The following is a 24,301-nucleotide window of genomic DNA, read 5'->3' on the forward strand; positions in this document are numbered from 1 at the left end:
CAGAGAAAGGTGACCATCCAGGGAACCCTCCAACTGCCCAGAGATCAGCCCAAGTGCTGAGAGGCCTCCACCTCCCAGCTTTGGCCGTGGGACTGCCAAATAGAAAACGACAACTGTCTAAGCCCAGGGCTGCTCACTCCAGGCCCTGCCTAAGGGCTCAGGGGATGGAGCTCTTTTTCCTCAGTCCCAGCCAGGCAGCCTGGAGAAGATGAGGACTGAACTAGGGCGGCAGCAGCTGTGAGGGTAGAGGAGGCACAGACTTGGTAATAGGCTGGATGTGGTGGGGAGGGGATACTGGGGAGTCCAAGGGGCCTCCAAGGTTTCTGACTTAGGTGATGATGACCAGGATTGGGGCTACCAAGTGAGAAGCAGGTCTGGAGAAACAGATCAGTTTCATTTCAGATGTCCGGGGAGAACCATAGGACAGCAAGCCCCAGGGCTCTGCAGGGGAGCTGAGCTCAGCAGGAGGTATGGGCTGGAGATGGAGACTTGGGGGTCCTCTGTGAGCAGCAGGTGGCTGGCACAATGGGTGTGGATGAGATTTTCCAGAAAGTGTGTGGCATGAGGACAGAGGCTCCTAAGAAACAGCCTAGGGAAACCCTGAAGAGGCAGACAAAGGAAAAGGAAGAGAAAGATGGATGAAGGAAAAGCCCAAGACACAGGAAGGGAACCAAGCAGGGAGGGGGCATGAAGGCCAAGGGGGCCCAGAGAGGCCAGAGGAGAAAGTGGGGGGAATGGCAGAAACAGACACGATGAGTCGCACAGATGGAGCCACCAGTGCCTTCAGCCGGGGAAGTTTCAGGGGAACGGTGGGGGCAGAAGCAGGAGCAGCAGAAGGTGACAGGGACAAGAGGGCATGGACAACACCAAGCCCAGCCCTGTCTGAGGCCTGTGGCATGGAAGGGGAGAGAAGGGATGAGGCAGAGTGGGAGGTGCATGGGCAAGGCAGCTTGAGATTTTCCTGTGCGAGGGATGGTTTTGTAAACACACCCTTCCAGGGCTGGGTGAAGTGAGTCTCTTCTGTCTCTCATTGCCACATGGGAAGGACAGCCCATCCTCTCCTCGGTGCACTGATAACACCAAGCATGTTTATGGGCCCAGGGAAATAAGCCAGGGAGAGGCTGACAGTGTAGAAGAGAGGAGAGATGATTGACAGGGCCACCTCCAAGGAGCGGCGGGATGATGGGGGGAGATTGGTATGGTCATGGCCTCCTTTCCTGCATACCTATAAGAAGCATGTGGCCTGAGGTGACCAGCTGGCCTCTCTATAGTTTAAAAGTTCCAAAAATTGGGCGGGGTGTGATGTTTTACACCTGTAATCCCAACGCTTTAGAAGGCTGAGGCAGGAGGATCCTTTGAGCCTAGGAGTTCAAGAATAGCCTGGACAACATAGCAAGACCCTATCTCTATAAATAAAAATTAAAAAGTAGCCAGGTGCAGTGGCTTGTGCCTGTAGTCTCAGCTGCTCAGGAGGCTGGGGCAGAAAGATCACCTGAGCCCAGTAATTTGAGGCTGCAGGGAGCTATTACTGCACCATTGTACTCCAGCCTGGGCGACAGAGCAAGACCCTGTCTCTAAAAATAAAAATAAATTAAAATGTTCCAAAAATTGATATGAAATCAAATAGCAAATGCCAGAAGAAAACAAAACTCCAAAAAGAAAGACCAAATTAAAACCACCTCTAATAACATTACTAATTGTTGCTGATGTGCAGAGCACCTACTGCATGCAGGAAATGGCTGGAAGCAGTTACTTAACAGTGATAGTTGCTGTGTTCTTCAAAAAAGCCTTGAACAAGCTGGTGTCATTATTACCACCTTGCACAGATGGAGGCCTGGAAGGTGAAGGAGCTTGTTCTAGCTGATATGAAGTATAGCTGACATTGGAGAGAAAAGCAAATTTCCCTGGGGTGGGCTAGTGCCATGGCACCCTGTGTAAAACTCTGCTACGCCTTGTCCTGTGGTGCTGGATTGGCCAGGGGTAGGAATGCTTCCCCAGCAGACCCACAGCAAACTCCTCTTTGTCTCCTGAGGGTCTGGGTCAGCCTGGCCTGGATCTGAGTTCAGTTCATATCAACAATATTCCCACATATGTCTGGTGAATTGCAGCAAAGTCAAAACTGTGTCCCATGGTATCAGTGACCACTATCAGGTAATCTTGCCTGGAGATTGGTGGAAGGAAAAGGCAGACACTAATTTGGGCCATAAAAAGAAGAGTACTTCTTTGAAATTTAAAACAAGGAAGTAACACTAGCATTTTGCATGATCGTTTACCTCTTTCCGAAAACACTTCTGGTACCCACAGATGATAACTTCAGCTACATTATGCAAAGTGAGAAACACAGGAATGGCCTGAAAGAAAACCGAATAAAAAACATGAAAATATTTTCTTTGATCTCATAATCACGTGGTTCTTGATTTTTTGCTTAAAAATAAAGAGCTGTGGAAACTTTTGGCATCCACATATATAATCACTCCAGCAAAGACTTCTACGTGGATTAGCGCTCTTTGCTGCAGTATTTCTCTGTAAGTGGATGTAGAGGTTCCCCTCCTACGGGCATTCTCATCAACAAACATTTAAGTCTCCTGTGTGTCAGGCACTGTGTCCAGTGCAGGGAACACATCCCATGACAAGGTAAATATGCCCCCTCGGGAGAGAGCTCAGATGGGGCAAAAGTGCACCCCGCCCAGCACACACAGAGCAAGCTTTCTTGGAGGAAGTGAAGTCCAAGAGGACTTGGACGACAAAGTGAAGTGAAGGAATGAGAACTGAATGATGAACTGGCATAGGCCAAACAAAAAGCAGGGAGGTGGCAAAGTGGCCCAGGCAGAGGGGCACATCAAGATCCAGAGGAGAGAGCGGATCCAGCTTCTCCGGGGAATGGGAAGAAGTGGGGCATGGGTGGAACATAATGAGGAAGGGGGAAGTGAGGGACAGGAAGGCAGAGAGGTATTCACAGGCCACACTGGGAAACAGGATGGTTCTGAGGGCCCCAGGAACCAGTGAAGAGTTTTAAAGCTGACCATAACATGATCTGCATGTTTAGAGGAACTTGGGCTGCAGGGTGGAAGACAGGAGGCAGAGAGGGCTGCAAAAGTCTAGGGGTGCCATAGGATGAAAAATGGCCCCCTAAGGCCAGGCGCGGTGGCTCATGCCTGTAATCTCAGCACTTTGGGAGGCCGAGAAGAGTGAATCACGAGGTCAGGAGATCGAGACCATCCTGGCTAACATGGTGAAATCCCGTCTCTACTAAAAATACAAAAAAAATTAGCCGAGCATGGTGGCAGGTGCCTGTGGTCCCAGCTACTTGGAAGGGTGAGGCAGGAGAATGGCATGAACCCAGGAGGCAGAGCTTGCAGTGAGCTGAGATCGCACGACTGCACTCCAGTCTGGGTGACAGAGCGAGACTCTGTATCAAAAAAAAAAGAAAAAAGAAAAATGGTCCCCTAAAAGACATCCACATTCCAGTCCCTGGAACCTGTAAATGTTGTCTGATATGGCAACAAGGGATCTTTGCAAATGTGAGTAAATTGAAGATCTTGAGACAGGAGATTATCCTGGATTATTGGGTGGGCCCTAAATGCAATCACACATATCCTTATAAGAGGAGGCAGGTTGACATGCACAGAGAAGGGGCAATGTGACCGCAGGCAGACTGGAGTGATGCAACCACAAGCTGGGCAATGCTGTGGCCACCAGAAGCTGAAAGAGGCAAGGAACAGAGCCCTAGAGGCTCAGGACCGGGCGCAGCCCTGCCCACACCTTGATTTCAGACTTCTGGCCTCCAGAACTATGAAGGATACATTTCTGTTGTTTTAAGTCACCCAAGTATGTGGTAATTTATTACAGTAGCCACAGGAAACGAACACAAGGAAGGACAGGATGGTGACCTGAACTTGGTACTGGCAGCGAAGATGCAGGAAAGGGGCCACATCAAAGAAATATTTAGGAGACTGAACTGAAGTAAATATTTGAATAACTGGATAAACTCTCACCAAAAAAAAAAAAAAAAAAAAAGGGAGGAGAAAATATAAAAAATATAACAGTGCATTGTTAGGACATACTGGTACCTACTGCACATTTCCCATTGCTGGGACATTTGTTAAGAGTGGCATACTCTCCTAATGGATAGGTAACCTTGACAAGGTGAGGGGGGAGAATGAGGAGGAGAGGAATTCTGTTGCCTTGTTTTTCGTTTTTATTTTTGTTTTTTGAGACAGAGTATCGCTCTGTCGCCTGGGCTGGAGCGCAGTGGTGCCATCTTGGTTCACTGCAACCTCCACCTCCTGGGTTCAAGCAATTCTCCTGCCTTAGCCTCCCAAGTAGCTGGGACTATAGGAACCTGCAACCACGCCTGGTTAATTTTTGTATTTTTTTAGTAGAATCGGGGTTTCACCATGTTGGCCAGGCTGGTCTCGAACTCCTGGCCTCAAGTGATCCACCTGCCTTGGCCTCCAAAGTGCTGGGATTACAGGCGTGAGCCACTGCCCCTGGCCTGTTGTCTTTATTGTTGATAATGATAATGATGCTTCCTGGAAGGCAGAAAATGAGAGTAAGAGCACAGGTTTTGTCATCACTCTGGGCTCCAGCTCCACCACCTGCTAGTGGGGCAAGGCCTGCATCCAAACTTTTGTTTCCTCCCCTGTAAAGCAGGGATAACAATACCCCATAGCCTGGAGCTGCCAAGAGGAATGATCCAAATACTATACGTTAAGGACCTTGATGAGTGGCTCAGGAGCACTGCACAAAAGGTGTCAATAACATTAACTGGTGGCCCCGCCCTCAGCAGCCTCTGCAGAGGACCAATCTGGGTACTCTGCTCCAGTTTAGAGGACCTGCTTCAAAATTATGCTGCTTGCCTACTTTCAGATGAATTTATTTTTTATCTTTACGGAGGACATATTTTTACCTTGTTTTTAAAACTTCTATAGCTTTATATAGCTGTGCCATTTTAGTAATCTGTTCTAACTCGCACTGTTTCATTTCTGAGTTCTTGCCTTACATTTTTCTTACCTTTTTAAAAAAACATTTTCTATTTTTATATTTCATTAAAAGTTCAACTCAAATTGTTTTTTTCTTTTAAAATAGAACTATTTCAGTTTCTGTTTTTTCATTTATCTTTGTGTTTCTTTTTATTCCTCTTAAATTTTTAGATTTTAACTTATTTTTCATGTTTGTTAAGATTATTAAAGAGATTACATATTTTTAAGTTGGCTTTCTCCATTAGGCCCATGTTTGGCAAACTTGGGCCCTGGCCTTCCAATTCTTGGCTTGAAAGGACAGCAAAAAAAATCTTGGACAGGTTAATCACATGACACATGGAAGCTAATATTAAAGTGGGGGCTGGATCTTACTGAATTAAGACCTTATGTAAATGTTTTTTGCCTCCTTGGCTATAAAATCAGTAATGAGGTCAGATAATTCTAGATCCAACTTTAGACTTCGACAAGGCTTAATTTTCTCAGTTTTAGGACCTGCAGGCTGCTTTCTCAATCTTCCTAGGCCCTTACTCTGATCAGATTCTGGAAAAGGATCTATTTATACAAGTAGAATTAATTTTAAAGTACACTAACAATAGACACCAACAATGTGTTAAACATAGTGCTAAGTATTTTATGTGTATTCTCTTATTTAAACCTCCTCCCAGCACCTCTCTTACCAGATGCTATTACCCTGATTTTATAAACAATGAAAATGGGGCTGAGAAAGACTGGCCACTTGCTCGAGTATTCACAGCTGGTTCGGCGGCAAAGCCATGACCCCAATCCAGGCCTGTCTAACTGCAAAGCCCACACTTTCTAGCCTTGGTGTTATGACACACAAATTATGTCAAGCCACAGTGAAAACTTCTGGGACCTCCAACTGTTCAAAGTTCAATATGACTGGTGTGTTCCAAATCCTGGCTGTTTGCTTACTCCAGTAATAAACCTGCTGATATGGTTTGGCTCTGTGTCCCCACCCAAATCTCATGTCGAATTGTAATTCCCAATTTTGGGAGAAAGAACACGTGGGAGGTGATTAAATCATGGGGGTGGATGTCCCCCTTGGTGTTCTTGTGACAGTGGTTCTCATAAGATCTGGTTGTTTAAAAGTGTGCGGCGCTTCCCCCTTCATTCTCTCCTGCTCCACCATGGTAAGAGGTGCTTGCTTCCCCTTCACCTTCCACCATGATTGTAAGTTTCTTGAGGCCTTCCAGCCATGCTTCCTGTACAGCATGCAGAACTGTGAGTCAATTAAACATCTTTTCTTCATAAATTACCCAGTCAAGTAGTTCTTTTTTTTTTTTTTTTTTTGAGATGGAGTCTTGCTCTGTCACCCAGGCCAGAGTGCAGTGGCGCCATCTTGGCTCACTGCAACCTCCATCTCCCGGGTTCAAGTGATTCTCCTGCCTCAACCTCCTGAGTAGCTGGGATTACAGGTCCTGCCATGAAGCCCAGCTGATTTTTGTATTTTTAGTAGAGACGAGGTTTCACCATGTTGGCCAGGTTGGTCTCGAACTCCTGACCTCAAGTGATCTGCCAGCCTCAGCCTCCCGAAGTGCTGGGATTACAGGCACGGGCCACCGTGCCTGGCCTGTCAGGTAGTTCTTTATAGCAGTGTGAGAATGGACTAATACAGCTGGTAAGAACTAAAATGGATGAACTCAGAGTAAACCTATACCTTTTTTAAAAAGGCTTTCTTCTACTCCTGCTTAATAAATTTTAAATCTGATTTTCTCAAGCCATTTTTTCTACTGAGAAGCTAACAGGCTTTAAAGACCATTATTCCACAATTGACCAGTTGCACTCTATCAGCCTGTGTAGGGCTCTATTAAAAACAATATTAAGACAGTTTGCACCATTTTTTTTTGAGACGGAGTCTCACTCTATTGCCCAGGCTGGAGTGCAGTGGCATGATCTCGGCAACCTCTGCCTCCCAGGTTCAAGCAACTCTCCTGCCCCCAACCTGCCGAGTAGGTGGGATTACAGGCATATGCCACCAAGCCCAGCTAATTTTTGTATTTTTAGTAGAGATGAGGTTTCACCATGTTGGTCAGGCTGGTCTCCAACTCCTGACCTCAGGTAATCCATCCGCCTCGGCCTCCCAAAGTGCTCGGATCTACAGGTGTGAACCACCATACCCGGCCAGTTTGCAACTTTAATTACCAGTCTTTCCCTGGCCTCTAACTCTGTACAATTCCTAATGTGAACTATAACCCATTAGTTCAGGAGACCCCTAGTGACTGATTCTTTCAGAAAATCTGCCCTTTATTATCTTTAAGGAGTCAAGTTCAGCAGGACTTATTTTTGTTAAATTAAACAAAAATGCTAAGAAATGATAAAAGCAATAATAGTAGCTAAGATATCTTGAGTGCTTACCACATATCAGACACTGTACCACTTTTATATATTTAAACTTCATAATAACCCTATGAGATAGATATTATTAAAATCCCCATTATACAGTCAAGAAAACTGAGGAATATGTTCTGGTTCTCTTTTTTAACTGACTCTTCATGATTTGAAACCACTTTTGGATGATCTAGATATCTGCTAAAGAGAAACAGAAAACTAGGTGACGCTCTTCACCACTGTCAAGAATGTAGGAATGGCCTCAACATCAAAAGGTCCTATTCTCCTTCATCAGGGAAAATGGCACAACATCAGGAACCATAAAGCCCCAAGCAGAATTTTTGAAATAATTCTGTAAAAATGTAATTGACCAAATTGAACCATACTGCAGGAAAATGCATTAAATTACTTAGGGACACAATTTGCAACTACTTTATTCCTAGAATCCATTAGCTGAAAATTCAACATTTCATCCACGCACCATTGAAATTTTTCTCTGGCTATGAAGAGAAATTGGTAACTCTCACTTAGAAATATTTCATTATTCTCATACTTCCTAGAGTGGAATTTTGAAGGCTTGGTTATTTGTTCAGGTGTTGGAACTGACTTAGAATGGTTTCCCATGGAAAGTCTTGACCCCGCTCACAGGCACGGCTTGGGTCACTCTGCAGAGGTGTGAACGACTCCCCTATTCAAGCATAAGTTCTGAATCAGCTTCTCAATTTTTGTAAAAGAATGTCAATCCTACCTTTCTATCTGGGTGATTTTTAAATATGCAGGTGTGTCCTTAACCTACAATACAGAATAACTGACCTCCAGGTCCTTGTCAAAGAAAGTAACTCTGAACTGTCGGCTGCCTAATTTTTACCAAAATCGTGCATGCAAGAAATAATGTTCCTAGGCCGGGTGCGGTGGCTCATGCCTGTAATCCCAGCACTTTGAGAGGCTGAACCTGGTGGGTCGCCTAAGGTCAGGAGTTCGAGACCAGCCTGGCCAACATGGTGAAATCCCGTCTCTACTAAAAATGCAAAAATTAGCCAGGCATGGTGGCAGGCACCTGTAATCCCAGCTACTCAAGAGGCTGATGCAGGAGAACCACTTGAAGGGAGGCAGAGGCTGCAGGGAGCCAAGATGGCAACACTGCACTCCAGCCTGGGTGACAGAGCAAGACTCTGTCTCAAAAAAAAGAAAAGAAAAGAAAGAAACAAAAAGAAAGACAGAAAGAAAGAAGAAAGAAAGTTCCTAGAGGATTGTCTAAAGCCCTGAACGGAGCCAAATAACCAGAGACGCATGGATTTTACCCCAGAGAACTGCTCCTACTGAACAGTGCTGTGTCATCATTCTGTCTCCACGGGCACTAAGAATTCTAGACACTGGTGACTATTGTGAGTGTTATAAGGACATTATTAAAGACCTGCCTCACTGAGTCACCTAGCCTATCCTTTATGAGGCCTCAGGAAAACTTCAATTAGTTGTAATTGTGTTTTAAGTTGACTTTTTTTGCTGAAATGCCATGGCGTGATCATAGCTCACTGCAGACTCAAACTCCTGGGCTCAAGTGATCCTCCCACCTCAGCCTCCTAAGTAGCTAGGACTAGAGGCACATGCCACCAGGTCAGGCTACTTATTTTATTTTTTGTAGAGATGAGATCTGGCTATGTTGCTCAGGCTGGTCTCGAACTTCTGGGCTCAAGCAATCCTCCTGTCTCAGACTCCAAAAGTCTGGGATTACAGGCATGGACCACAGTGTCCAGACTTTCATAACTTTTTTATTTGGCTGCAGAAAGCTCAGAGCTGAATTCAGACCCAATTGTAATAATGTTGTGAGATATTACAATATAAATTTCTAGGTGCTAAATCTCTCTGTGACATCATCTGTTACTTTTTATTTAGATTTCTTTCTTTTTCTTTCTTTTTTTTTCTTTTTTTGAGACAGAGTTTTACTCTGTTACCCAGGCTGGAGTGCAGTGGTGCGATCTTGGCTCACTACAACCTCTGCTTCCTGGGTTCAAGCGATTCTCCTGCCCCACCCTCCCGAGTAGCTGGAACTACAGGTGCACGCCACCATACCTGGCTAATTTTTGTATTTTTAGTAGAGACGGGGTTTTGCCACATTGGCCAAGCTGGTCTTGAACTCCCGACCTCACGTGATCCACTCGCCTTGGCCTCCCAAAGTGCTAGGATTACAGGCATGAGCCACCACGCTGGCCCTTTTACCTAGATTTCTTATACAATTCTCTTCATAAGAGTGTTTATCTTTTTTTAACTGTAATTATTTTTGTAAGCTACCACACATCCCCTCTGGAAGAAGGTGAGGTATCTGAATATGCATATGTGCACATATAAGTGAATATTCATAAACTGACTTGCATGAAATACACTGTAGTGTTTATTTACATTCATCTTACTATTCTGCCATTAGACGGCAAACTCCTTGAGGGCAGAGGACCAGACTGCCTTCTTTCCCAGCCTCCAGTACAAGCTGGGAGGTCCTCTTTGCCCTTCATTTGAGGATCACATAAAGTAGCTGCCTGGTGTGTAAGGGCCTCAACATATGAAAAATAGATACCTTGCAGTACCAGGAGCTCCTCCAATTTGGCAAAATGCTAATCCTAAGAGAGATGCCAAGGAATCAGAAAAGGCCTAAGGGGGCCTCAGTCTTCCAGCCTGGCATTAACGCATGGGTGGGATGGTGAGCAGACTTGCCTGCTCTCAGTGAATGGCTGTTTTCTCCACACTTTACCCAAGTCCACTAACTGAATTTGGTTAAACTAAATATGCATATCCCACAGGAACACAGATGAGTTCTGAATGAGACAAGTAAGAACACATTAGCACCCCCTCCTTTTCATACAATCCTCAAGAAAACTCCTGCTGGAACCTAGGTGATTTTTATTTTTATTGATTTTTTTGAGACAGTGTCTCGCTCCGTCTTCCAGGCTGCAGTGCAGTGGCATGATCTTGGCTCACTGCAACCTCCACCTCCCAGGTTCAAGTGATTCTTCTCCCTCAGCCTCCTGAGTAGCTGGGATTACACGTGCGTGCTACCATGCCTGGCTAATTTTTTGTATTTTTAGTAGAAATGGGGTTTCACCATGTTGGCCAGGATGGTCTCGATCTCCTGACCTCATGATCCATCCGCCTCAGGCTCCCAAAGTGCTGGGATTATAGGCATGAGCCACCGAGCCTGGTCTAGATTTTTTTTTTTTATTGTGGTAAAATATACATCACAAAAAGTTGCCACCTTAACCATTTTTAAGAGCATAGTCCGTTCACACTGCATTATGTACATTCACACTGTTGTACAACCATCACCACCCTCCACTGCCAGAACTCTTTTCATCGTGCAGAACTGAAACTCTGTGCCCATTAAACACTATCTCTTCATTCTCCCCTACCCCCACCCCTGATAGCCACCATACTACTTTCTGCCTCTATAAATTTCATTACTCTAAGTACCAGATATAAGTGGAGTCACACAGTATTTATCTTTTTTGTGACTGACTTATTTAGCATAGTGTTCTCAAGGTTCATCCATGTTGCAGCCAGGATTTTCTTCCTTTTTAAGGCTGAATAATATTCCACTGTTTGTATTTTTATTTTTATTTTTATTTTTTATTTTTTTTTCTTCTTTTATTATTATTATTATTATTATTATTATTATACTTTAGGTTTTATGGTACATGTGCGCAATGTGCAGGTAAGTTACATATGTATACATGTGCCATGCTGGTGTACTGCACCCACCAACTCGTCATCTAGCATTAGGTATATCTCTCAGTGCTATCCCTCCCCACTCCCCCCACCCCACAACAGTCCCCGAAGTGTGATGTTCCCCTTCCTGTGTCCATGTGTTCTCATTGTTCAATTCCCACCTATGAGTGAGAATATGCGGTGTTTGGTTTTTTGTTCTTGCGATAGTTTACTGAGAATGATGATTTCCAATTTCATCCATGTCCCTACAAAGGACATGAACTCATCATTTTTTATGGCTGCATAGTATTCCATGGTGTATATGTGCCACATTTTCTTAATCCAGTCTATCATTGTTGGACATTTGGGTTGGTTCCAAGTCTTTGCTATTGTGAATAATGCCGCAATAAACATACGTGTGCATGTGTCTTTATAGCAGCATGATTTATAGTCCTTTGGGTATATACCCAGTAATGCGATGGCTGGGTCGAATGGAATTTCTAGTTCTAGATCCCTGAGGAATCGCCACACTGACTTCCACAAGGGTTGAACTAGTTTACAATCCCACCAACAGTGTAAAAGTGTTCCTATTTCTCCACATCCTCTCCAGCACCTGTTGTTTCCTGACTTTTTAATGATTGCCATTCTAACTGGTGTGAGATGGTATCTCATTGTGGTTTTGATTTGCATTTCTCTGATGGCCAGTGATGGTGAGCATTTTTTCATGTGTTTTTTGGCTGCACAAATGTCTTCTTTTGAGAAGTGTCTGTTCATGTCCTTCGCCCACTTTTTGATGGGGTTGTTTGTTTTTTTCTTGTAAATTTGTTGGAGTTCATTGTAGATTCTGGATATTAGCCCTTTGTCAGATGAGTAGGTTGCGAAAATTTTCTCCCATTTTGTAGGTTGCCTGTTCACTCTGATGGTAGTTTCTTTTGCTGTGCAGAAGCTCTTCAGTTTAATTAGATCCCATTTGTCAATTTTGGCTTTTGTTGCCATTGCTTTTGGTGTTTTAGACATGAAGTCCTTGCCCATGCCTATGTCCTGAATGGTAATGCCTAGGTTTTCTTCTAGGGTTTTTATGGTTTTAGGTCTAACATTTAAGTCTTTAATCCATCTTGAATTGATTTTTGTAAAAGGTGTAAGGAAGGGATCCAGTTTCAGCTTTCTACATATGGCTAGCCAGTTTTCCCAGCACCATTTATTAAATAGGGAATCCTTTCCCCATTTCTTGTTTTTGTCAGGTTTGTCAAAGATCAGATACAGTAGATATGTGGCATTATTTCTGACGGCTCTGTTCTGTTCCATTGATCTATATCTCTGTTTTGGTACCAGTACCATGCTGTTTTGGTTACTGTAGCCTTGTAGTATAGTTTGAAGTCAGGTAGTGTGATGCCTCCAGCTTTGTTCTTTTGGCTTAGGATTGACTTGGCGATGCAGGCTCTTTTTTGGTTCCATATGAACTTTAAAGTTTTTTATTTTTTTGAGACAGAGTCTTGCTCTGTTGCCCAGGCTGGAGTGCAATGGTGCAATCTTGGCTCACTACAACCTCTGCCTCCTGGGTTCAAGCAATTCTCCTGCCTCAACCTCCCAAGTAGCTGGGATTACAGGCACTCACCACCATGCCCAGATAATTTTTTGTATTTTTAGTAGAGGCAGGGTTTCACCACATTGGTCAAGCTGGTCTCAAACTCCTGACCTCAGGTGATCCACCCACCTTGGCCTCCCAAAGTGCTGGGATTGCGGGTGTGAGACACTGCGCCCAGCCCCATTGTTTGTATTTATCACATTTTATCTATTCATCCATCAATGGGCACTGAGACTGCTTCTACCTTTTGTCTACTGTGAATAATAGCCAAATGAATATGGATGCACAAGTAACTCTTCCTGTCCCTTCTTTCAATTCTTTTGGGTATATATCCAAAAGTGGAGCTGCTGAATCATAATAATCCTACCTTTGATGTTTTGAAGAAGCACCATACTGTTTTCCATAGCAGCTGCACCACTGTGCATTCCCACCCGTGGTGCTCAAGGGTTCCAACTTCTCCACATCTTTACCAACACTTGTAATTCTCTGGTTTTTTGCTAACAGCCATTCTCATAGGTGTGAAGTGGTATCTCCTACAGTTCTGATTTGCATTTTCCTAATGATTAATGACGTCGAGCCTCTTTTCATGGATTTATCAGTCTTTAAATGTCATCTGTGGAGAAACATCTATTCAAGTCCTTTGTCCGTTTTTCAATCAGGTTGTTTGCTTTTGTTCTATTAAGTTTTATGAGTTCTCTACATAGCCCATAAGTGAATCCCGCAATTGATGAGTGATTAGGAAATATTTCCTCCCTTTCTGGGGGTTGCCTTTTTACTTTGTTGATAGTATCCTTTAAAGCACCAAAATTTTTCATTTTGATGAAGTCCAATTACTCTATTTTTCTTCTGTTGCCTGTGCCTTTGGTGTCATATCCAAGAAATCCTTGCCAAATCCAACTTCAAGAAGCTTTTCCCCTAGGAGTTCAATGTTAATAATAAGCCATTTTATGGCTGTGCGCGGTGGCTCATGCCTGTAATCCCAGCACTTTGGGAGGCTGAGGCAGCTGGATCACCTGAGGTCAGGAGTTTGAGATCAGCCTGACCAACATGGAGAAACTCCATCTCTAGTATTTTTTGTACTAAAAATACAAAAGTAGCCGGGCGTGGTGGTGCATGCCTGTAACCCCAGCTACTCGGGAGGCTGAGGCAGGAGAATCACTTGAACCCGGGAGGCAGAGGTTGCGGTGAGCCGAGATCATGCCATTGCACTCCAGCCTGGGCAACAAAAGCGAAACTCCATCTCAAAAAAAAGAAAAAAAGCCATTTTATAAGAGTTACAGGACAATTTTTAGAGGGAGCAAGATGATAAGAAAAATCTGGGGAGGAGTTTACTATATTGCCACTGAGCCCACATTTTAAAAACTAATCCTTGTAGTCGGACTCTGATCACCTGTGATGAAAACACAATGTGATAGAGGGAGCTGCCTCTCATCAGCAGTAACAGGGACATTAGGGGTGGATGCTCCATTCTACACCAACATTTACACTCTTCCTTTGTGGCTCCAAATTCCTTTATGATAGTGGAGCCAAACAAAGAGAGAGGGTACCCACGGGTACCATTTTGCTTAACTGAGTAACTCACTCCACATGGGTTTAATGATCCATGTGTGTTTCCTCATCAACATCCCCCCACCGCACACACAATCCCATCTCCATCCCCAGTATGTTGAGTGAATATTGTGCTCATGGAAGAGAGAAACAAGGACAAGCGATTAGGAAGGACCAAGATCGAAGAGCTCCGCAACGAAAACAATTCCTGTCCTGTCAAGGTGCCTTGACCTAGACTTGTAGGGTCCCTCCAGCTGCAGACCCTGGCCTCCCCCAAGCAAGAAAACAGCATGGCTTGAGCCAAATTGCCAATGCCAGGATGGCCTCTCTCCACCAAGCTCAGTAATGTATGAATTTGTACATCTGTTCTGAACACTGGCCAGCACAGGCTGAGGCAGTCCCATCCAGCTGAGAAGGCTTTTGACCAGGAAATTATAACAAGAGTCATGAGCCATCAAAGTCATACTGTCCCTCCAAGACTGACACTCATCCATCAGAGCCATCATCACTGTGACCTTACTCAGTGTAAGAAAGCTGGGCAAGCAGGCCCGAATCAGCCCAAGTCCAACTCACACTTCATCAAGATTGGTGACAGAAAGTGCCTGGCACATGCTTAACAAAATATTCATGGTGGCTGTTCCCATGGTGAGCTGTGTGTCTTTCACTCCCTGCCCCATCCCTTTTAGTTCCTCAAGGTCAGAAACCAGGTCTTATTTGTCTTTATGCCCCCAGCACATAGTAGGTCCCAAATAACTATGTGGTGAATGGACAGCTACAAGAAAAATCTCCTTTCCCTTAACTCTGTAGATCATTTGGTTGTGAGTCTGAGGTAGAAAAATCAACCAAGAGCTTTTCCCATAGTATCTGTGTAGAGTTAACTCAGCTTCCTCCCAGAAGCTACAGATCAGGAGAACAGAACTTCAAGGCCTTGTCAGATAAAGGAGGGCTTTATGGAGCAGAGCTACCCCGAAAGTGTTTTGCATAACAATACATCTACGGATTTTAATGGAGCGCTTTTCCCCCATTCCTTATGGATTCATTAAACTGACAGCTTGGCACCAGCATATTGATGCCTGTTTTCTATCCAACACAAACTGTACAAGTGCCTCATGTTTATCCACCCTGTGAATTTCTAAGCAAAGATGTAAAAACAAAGAGCTCAGAAACAAAGAAAAGATGCTGGGTTGAGTTATTTTACTATAAAACAATAATAAGCATCTGCTTTCCGCCCTCCTTCCACTCTAATTGGGTGTATTTGGTTTTTGGCTGTTTCCCTTTGTTCAAAGATTTTGAATTGCAACAGCTTCTTTTTGCTTATTTAAGAAGAATGTGCCCTCAGCAGGGTGTATGGCCTGTGTCTGTAGTCCCAGCTACTCCGGAGGCTGAGGCAGGAGGATGACGTGAGCCCAAGAGTTTGAGGCCAGCATGGGCAATACAGTGAGACCCCCATCTCTAAAAAAAGGCTGTGCTCTAGGGGAATGCCACTCAAAGTGCTGGTCCTCGAGAAGATAAGGAGTTGGCAAGAGAATGTAAAATCAATGCATTGCTTCCTTCTTCAAAATGTCTTGCTATGAGAAAGAAAAAGCCAGCTCAATTAAACAGTGTGATTAGTGCCAAAGTCGATCTCTTCATGGACAGGTAACAAAGAATTCAAAGACGGGTACAGCTGCAGATCACAGCTCAAGAAGCATTGTTGAAGGCTGCAGAACTCACCAACTGCCTGAAAACACACTAGACTGACATTTACCATGGTCTTCTGAGAGGGTTTGGCAACTTAGTATCAGTACGTGTGTGTGTGTGTGTGTGTGTGTGTGTGTGTGAAAGCACTCCAATATTGAGGATCCATTACAGCCTGCTCTCCATATCCGGGACCCAGGCAGAGATCCTACATGACTAGGCCTCCAGGTGTTTCCAACCACAGTGAATGGTTCAGGGAAGTCTTGAACCAGGGCTGGCCAATCAACATAATTCCAACCTTGTGGTCAGTTTTCAGATCAAGGATGGGCAGTGGCCCTGACTGATCCAATCAGAGTGAAGCCTGGGACTCATGCAGGAACTACCAGGAAAATGTTCTCTTTCCACTAAAGTTGTGAGAATGTGAGGCTGCAGTTGACACCCATTGTTGGGAGCAGCTGTACAACACTCATTGTTGCTATAGGGGCTGGCTGGATGTGAAAAGAAACAAAGACGGGGAGCAGAATTGAAAGACAGAGAAAGTGGATTCTGAGTATAATACTGGAGCCTCTGGACAAAGCCATTCGTGAAGTAGGTTTCTACCCCAAGACTTTTCAGTTATATGAACTGGTAAATCTTCCTTTTGCTTAGACCAGTTTTTGAGCTTTCTAACACTTGCAACTGAAAGAGTCTAACGTTATACAATGATTATTACACCCTGGGCTCACTCTAAAACCCATACTCATTGGCCCTAAAGAAACAATTCTGAAAAGGCAAAAGGTGGGGAGTTAGAAGAGCTGCCATGCCAGGTGCAGTAGCTCATGCCTGTAATCCCAGTGTTCTGAGAGGCTGAGGCGGCAGGATCGCTTGAGCCCAGGAGTTCAAGATCAGTCTGGGCAACAGAGCAAGACCCTATCTCTAAAAGAAAATAAATAAATAGCTGGGTGTATTGGCACGTACCTGTATTCCCTGCTACTCGGGAGGCTGAGGTAGGAGGATCACTTGAGCCTATTGAGCCCAGAAGGTCGAGGCTCCAGTGGGCTGTGATTGTGCCACTGCACTCTAGCCTGAGCCGCAAGACCACAAGGGCAAGACCCTGTCTCAAAACAAAAACAAAAAAAAAAAAAAACGAGAGCTGCCACTATCTGGGACTAGAGGCAGGTTTAGCAAGACTTTACACACCTACATCTCTTCCTCTGTCAAGTGGTTAGCAGCTGCCTCACCTATCATCTGTCAAAAGATTTCAAGAATCACATAAAAGGACACGAAGGAAATCACTCTGGAAGCCTATCAAAAAAAAGCACTGTATGAACAAAAAGTATTATTATTATGAACATAACACCTTGTTATTCAAACTTCAAAATTCTGGCAAATGTAACTATCCAGAGCCTAGAAAAAAATTTAAAAGAACTTGAGCAACACATTGCTTTTACCAAAATCCAACAGTCTATGGCATAGGAGAGGAAACACTCTCTGCAGGCTAAAGGGTATAAACTGAGGCAGTAAGAGCCTGAGAACCAAGAAGGTGCAGCAGCCAGCCAGGGCAAGCCTCGTGGTCTGAGCTGAGCAGCAACATGCACTGTGGGTCAGTTCTCAGGCCCACCCAGGAAGGTTCTTCCCCATTGCATATATCATCCCGTCTACTCAAGCTTATGAATCATGAAAGAAAAATGATTATTTAATTTCAAAATTACAGTCCTCACTGCTGTTTTGCAACTTTGGAGTTGCTGTCCTAACAATAACATTGTTATCCAATTAAGCAGATTTTATTTGTTTTTACTGTTTTTATAGCTGAGATCTAAAGCTAACATAACAAGAATTTTACATTAAAAGACTAAAATGTTTTGCACATTCTGCACTTTCCCCAAAGTCAGAATACAACTGTTTTCTAATAGATAAAAACAGTTAGCAGTCATGGTACAAGACTGGAGGAGGTATTAACATCATTCCTGATTTTTAAGCCACCTTCTGTTAATGATGGTTTTAATGGATTCTCTTTTGATGGCAAAATAAATAAATTTTGGAGTTCCAAATAATATATCTGGAAGTAGCTTAGCTCTTCACAGTTCCTGCATTTGAGGAGCTCAGTCCTGCGGGGAAGTGGTGGGAGGACAAAACAGTCAGCTTGTTTTACTAGCCTCCCCGTGTACAGGACATCAACCCTGTGCCAGGCTTTTGCATCCATGACCAAGCTCACCAGGCCACATTACCAATGGGCAGCGTTTGGTTCCTCAGAAGCAAGGAGTAGTTTGGGCCCTGCCTCCCTGCTCCCGTGGACAGCCTGCATTCAGGCAGAGTTGGGGCATTCCCACTCAGGGAAGCAGTCCCAGCAGGGCCCATCTCTGGCCAGCTCCACAAATACCACAAATACCACTACTCTTTCTTCTGCTTCTCCCTGTGCATCCCCACCTTGTAACACAAGTTGGGCTTCCCTGTTATCTGATTATCTTCAACTCAACAAAAGGGAGTAATATGTCCCATTATTATCATTATTAAAGTGATTCTTTGCCCTTATTGATCTGAGGCACGATAAGTTAAAAGGCAAAGGGGAAAGGGAGAGAGGAGTTGTTTCCCCTGAACCTCTAATACTTACCAGTCTGGACAAGGCTCTGGACCCAGCATAGATTATACCCACAAACAGCACTGAAGCAGGAAGCCACGCCAGAACATGAGATCTGAAAAGAGGGGAAAAAAGCAATAACACTTTTGCCACTTTTTGTTAAGAAAGATCTAGCTGGAAAGGCTGACCCTCCAGACGCATCAACTACGAAAACAGAGGCTGTCTAAACATCCCTGGCAGACTTGTTAAGTGAGATGTGGTCTTTATCGATTGAGTGGTGGAGGCAGATAAAGCCGTCCTACCTACAATCCCATCATTACTGACCATGTAGCCTAAGAGATCCCAGAAATGGAAATGGTAAACGCCTTGCTGCAGCTTGGAAGAGAGAATAGATCTGGTTTTTTCCAAGGGCAATGAACATTATTCTTTGGATTTTAAGTAACCAAAAGTTTTGAATCCACTACAAATTATTAAAAATTGAAAAGGTTATTTACCCAGGCTACACCAAACAGCTCCGTGGAATCACAACAAAAAGAAAGTTTCAAGGGACGAAATTGAAAAAAAGAATCCCAGAACTTCAGTTGGGTGGCCATAGGCTGGCTTTTTCAACCATTAACCTGGCATTGCTGGAATTCTGGTTCAGACTCTTCAAGGACTTCTACATTTATTTTTCAATTGTAGCCACACCAGGAACTGCTTTTCTCTTACAATTTAGAATCAAAATCCTAGTTCTCACACGCAGTGCATATCACTGTGGTTGCAACCTGCTTCTCTCATCAGTTAGAAATGCATTTTATTGGCCGGGCACGGTGGCTCAGGCCTGTAATCCCAGCACTTTGGGAGGCTAAGACAGGTGGATCAGTTGAGGTCAGGAGTTATAGACCAGCTTGGCCAACATGGTGAAACCCCGTCTCTACTAAAAATACAAAAGTTAGCTAGGCACAGTGGTGGCGGGCACCTATAATCCCAGCTACTTGGGAGGCCGAGGGAGGAGAATCACTTGAGCTCAGGAGGCAGAGGTTGCAGTGAGCCAAGATCACGCCACTGCAATCTAGCCTGGGTGACAGAACAAGACCTTGTCTCAAAAAAATAAAAAAAGAAATATATTCGATCTACTAATTCAAGTTCCCAGAGTTATCCTAATAATGAATAAAAATAAATGAAACCATTCCAGCAGGATATAACATAATAATCCCAACTAACTCAATGAACTGATCTCCTGGAATGATGCCTGCTCAAGAAATGGTCTTTGTTAATTTTATTAGCATGGGCAGGCACTCCATCCAAGATCACGTCTGATCTGTACAACTTCCTGGAGAACCTAGCATTTAAATGTTTCCAGTCTAGCAAGGGCCTTCAAACCTTACTTGCTGCATAAATTCATTGTGCAAATACTTACAGCAACTTACAAGGTGCTGGGAATTATCATCACAGGTAACATTTATTGAGCACTTGCCACAAACCAGGCACTTTGCTGGTTTTTTGTTTTATATGTTTTAAATGTGTTACATGCTGCATTTTTGTTTTAAATGTTTTATATGCTGCATCTTTCTTAAAGTTGCACAATAATCTTATGAGGAAGGTATTTATTATTATTACCCTCATTGTACAGATGAGGAAACTGAGACACAAAGAGTTTAGATAATTTGCCTGTGGTTAGAAGAACTGGTAAATGGCAAAGCCAGAATTTGAACTGAGGTCTGTCTGGCTCCAAAGCCCTAGCTGTTAAACGCCCATTCGTATTTTGCCTTCACGGACCTCATAATCTAATGGGAGACACTGACATACAAATAGATAAGCTGCAAACACTCAGATAATTGACCAAGCAGCCAATTATCTGAGGGATATTCTGTTACACTAGTCGTGCTGTAATAGATGTCAGCACCCCCAACCAGAAGATGAACAGAGAAAGGAAGATCCCATCCTCCATCGCAATGGGTCAGAGGCGACATCAGTCAATTGCTATTCTTCTAGGAAGTGGCTTTTCCCACTTGACATTAAGCTCCCATGAATCAAGGGAGGCAGGATACAGGCCCATGGCCTGTTGTGCACCAGAAGGAAGCCCAGAGCACATACTGCAGGCAGGGCATTGAGGAGGAAGGAGGAGGTGCACTGGGTGAAACGGCAGCTGGCCTCACTGCGGGAGGCCCAGGACTTTGGAATGTAAGGTCAGCGAGGCCCCAGACATGTGTACTCCATGCCCTCTTAAAACAAAGAAAACTGCTGAGTTATATATTCCAAGAGGCATCAGGGTGTTTGAATGGCCGTGGACGTGAGGAAAAGAAAACATGCCCAGGGAACACCTTGTATTTTAACCCTCCTACCCTCAAATACAAAGAAATAACTTTAACTAGAAAAGAGATAGACAGGACTAGTAGGACCAAACAGACTTCTGGGAAGTGTTAGAGGACAGCGGAGTGAGCGTCTGGCTCCAGACGTGGGACCACCTCCCAGGCACAGGACCCCGGTGCTTGTGTTCTCCAAAGTCATCTCCCTCAGGGGCAACAGGGTCAAAGCAACACACACTCCTGGCACTTCAGACACACAGGAGAGGCGGTGGACTGCAGAGCCACCATGCCGTCAGTGTGACGGCTGTCTTTCTCCACCACACACCAACCTAAGACCGTAGCCACTGCTAAGAATAATACATTTTAATCACTGGAAAAATTGCTGACAAAACAGGTGTGGGCAAGGCAAGTGTGAAGGGATAGGGCAAAAAGGAAAAAGAATCAAAAATCAAAGACTCTGTATTTATATTGTTTCAAAGTATCAAAGGCCTCATTCTACTTTAACCATGTATTTCAATGGAAAATCATAGAGTATATGCTAAGGGTAGTATACGCAAGAAAAGGACACCAGTCAACAATCCACACACAAATGAAAAGCCTTACCACAAGATCAGCAAATTAATGCACATTTATATGTCTTTAATTAAAATAAATAGATTGTTTCAGCAAAAGATGATTCCCTAGGCCAGGTGCAGTAGCTCATACCTATAATCCCAGCACTTTGGGAGGCCAAAATGGAAGGATAATTTGAGGCTGGGAGTTTCAGACCAGCCTGGGCAACACAGCAAGCCTGTCTCTACAAAAAATTTAAAAATTCAGCTGAATGTGGTGGGTTGAGACTGTAGTCTCAGCTACTTGGGAGGCTAAGGTGGGAGAATAGTTTGAGCCCAGGAGGTCAAGGCTGCAGTGAACCATGATCATGCCACTGCACTCCAGCCTGGGCAGCAGGGGTAAGACCTTGTCTCCTTAAAAAAATATAAAAATAGGCCAGGCGTGGTGACTCACGCCTGTAATCCTAGCACTTTGGGAGGCTGAGATGGGCAGATCACAAGGTCAGGAGTTCAAGACCAGCCTGGCCAATATGGTGAAACCCTGTCTCTTACTAAAAATACAAAAATTAGCTGGGTGTGGTGGTGGGCACCTGTAGTCCCAGCTACTCAGGAGGCTGAGGCAGGAAAATCACTTGGATCCAGGAGGTGGAGGTTGCAGTGAGCCGAGATTGCACCACTGCACTCCAGCCTGGGCGACAGAGTGAGAATCCATCTCAAAAAAAATAAAAATAAAAACAAAAATAAAAATAAAAATAAGATTCCCTGATTTATGTGACTTGCAATTAACCCACTAATTATCTGACTGACAGGATCAGAAAAGGGAGCTCCTGGATATATTATTAACGTCTTCTCCACCCCTCAAATACACTGTGTCACATGGGTGGGAACTGTATGTGTTTTGTTCACATAAAATAAATGAAAACACTACATTGATAACTGTTATAAAGGAGACTAAAGGACCATGCTATACCATAAGGGAAACTGACCTAATCAGTGAGAATAGGGAAACCTTCCCTATATACGTGATGTTTGAGATGAAATTCAAAGTTAAACTGGCTACAGCAGACAGGGTAGAACAGTGCAAGGGACACGACATTCCAGACATAAACATGGCATGTGCAAAGGCCCTGTGGCAAGAGGAAATTGGAGAAAGGCAAGTGTAGCTTGAGTAGATGGAGGAATAAACCCAGGGTAGGGAGGCCATAATATGGTCTAACTTGCATTTTGACAAGGTTGCTCTGGCTATAGTATGGAGAACACGTTGGAACAGGGTTGGGGTGGTGCATTAATACAGGAAAAAGTTGAAAATACTTGACTGGAGAAAATCATGAATTCAGTCTTGAAAATTATGAACTTGAGATGTTTTTGGGACACCCAAGCAGAGATATCAAGTAGGCAACTGGATCAAGGATCCTTTCCTGTCCTCTAGTGAGCAAGAATGCACTGCTAAGTATGTCTTACATTTGGTTTTACTGTATGTCCTTATCCTTCAGTTTTGAGAATAAAATATACAAGGCGGGTGGATCACGAGGTCAGGAGATCGAGACCATCCTGGCTAACATGGTGAAACCCCATCTCTACTAAAAATACAAAAATTAGCTGGGCATGGTGGCTCATGTCTGTAGTCCCAGCTGCTCGGGAGGCTCAGGCAGGAGAATCTCTTGAATCTGGAAGGCAGAGATTGCAGTGAGCCGAGACTGCGCCACTGCACTCCAGCCTGGCGATAGAGCAAGATTCTGTCTCAGAAAAAAAAAAAATACACATAACATTTTCTTCAACATAATGTCTCCCTTTAGTTTATTATTACAGCAACAAGAGCTTTCTGTGGCTTGGAAAGACTTTGTCACAAACCTATTCTTCATTGCTATGGTCTGAATCTGTGTCCCCTCAAAAGTCATATGTTGAAGTCCTAACCTCCAAAGTGATGGTACTAGGAGGTGGTGTCTTGTGGGAAGTGATTATGCCATAAGGGCAGAGCCTTCATTAATGGGATTAGTGTCCTTATAAAACAGCCCTAGGCAAGGCATGGTGGCTCACACCTGTAATACCAGCACTTTGGGAGGCCGAGGCAGGCGGACCACGAGGTCAGGAGATCAAGACCATCCTGGTCAACATGGTGAAACCCCGTCTCTTCTAAAAATACAAAAATTAGCTGGGCATGGTGGCCCATGCCTGTAGTCCCGGCTACTCGGGAGGCTGAGGCAGGAGAATCACTTGAACCCGGGAGGCTTGCAGTGGGCCGAGTAGAGGTTTCAGTGAGCCGAGATCACGCCACTGCACTCCAGCCTGGCGACAGAGCGAGACTCCATCTCAAAAAAAAAAAAAAAAAAAAAAAAGGCCAGACACAGTGGCTCACACTGGTAATCCCAGCACTCTCAGCACTTTGGGAGGCCGAGGCAGGCGGATTACAAGGTCAAGAGATCGAGACCATCCTGGCCAACATGGTGAAACCCCATCTCTACTAAAAATATAAAAATTAGCTGGGCCTGGTGGCACGTGCCTGTAGTCCCAGCTACTCAGGAGGCTGAGGCAGGAGAATTGATTGAACCTGGGAGGCAGACATTGCAGTGAGCTGAGATCGCACCACTGCCCTCCAGCCTGGGCAACAGAGTGAGACTCTGTCTCAAAAAAAAAAAAACAAATCCAGGCCCAAGGGAGCTTGTTCACTTCTTGTACCAAGTGAGGACACAGATGGAAGGCACCTCCTATGAACCAGAAAAGTGGGCCCTCACCAGTCATCAAATCTGCTGGTGCCCTGATCTTGGACTTCACAGCCTCTAGGAGCTGTGATAAACAAATTTCTGTTGTTTATTTATTTATTTATTTGAGATGGAGTCTCGCTCTGTCACCCTGGCTGGAGTGCAATGGCACAATCTCGGCTCACTGCAACCTCCGCCTCCCAGGTTCAAGTGATTCTCTTGCCTCAACCTCCCGAGTAGCTGGGGTTACAGATGCCCACTACCACGCCTGGCTAATTTTTGTATTTTTTAGTAGAGACGGGGTTTCACCGTGTTGGTCAGGCTGATCTCAAACTCCCGACTTCAAGTGATCCACCTGCCTTGGCCTCCCAA

The 24,301-nt window shown here is 44.4% G+C and overlaps 1 protein-coding gene across 16 annotated transcripts in view; it reads right to left on the reverse strand.

The window, feature by feature from the left end:
- The window catches only part of TMEM241 (transmembrane protein 241), a 204,390-nt gene that overhangs the window by 147,642 nt on the left and 32,447 nt on the right, over positions 1 to 24,301 (reverse strand). For 13 of the 16 annotated variants that reach the window (XR_008495461.2, XR_008495460.2, XR_008495459.2 and 10 more), the window contains 2 exons: positions 18,425 to 18,506; positions 2,274 to 2,351 (listed from right to left, as the gene is read on the reverse strand). Coding sequence is in view for 13 of the 16 variants with exons in the window: in XM_063653486.1 (XP_063509556.1) it covers positions 2,274 to 2,351; positions 18,425 to 18,506 (160 nt within the window). In the remaining 3 variants the exon portion in view is untranslated. The remainder of the gene's footprint in view (positions 1 to 2,273; positions 2,352 to 18,424; positions 18,507 to 24,301) is intronic. The other 3 variants (XM_063653489.1, XM_063653484.1, XM_054461029.2) reach the window with 1 other exon arrangement.

This window comes from Pongo pygmaeus, chromosome 17 (genome assembly GCF_028885625.2).
Source record: "Pongo pygmaeus isolate AG05252 chromosome 17, NHGRI_mPonPyg2-v2.0_pri, whole genome shotgun sequence".
Classification (NCBI taxonomy): domain Eukaryota; kingdom Metazoa; phylum Chordata; class Mammalia; order Primates; family Hominidae; genus Pongo; species Pongo pygmaeus.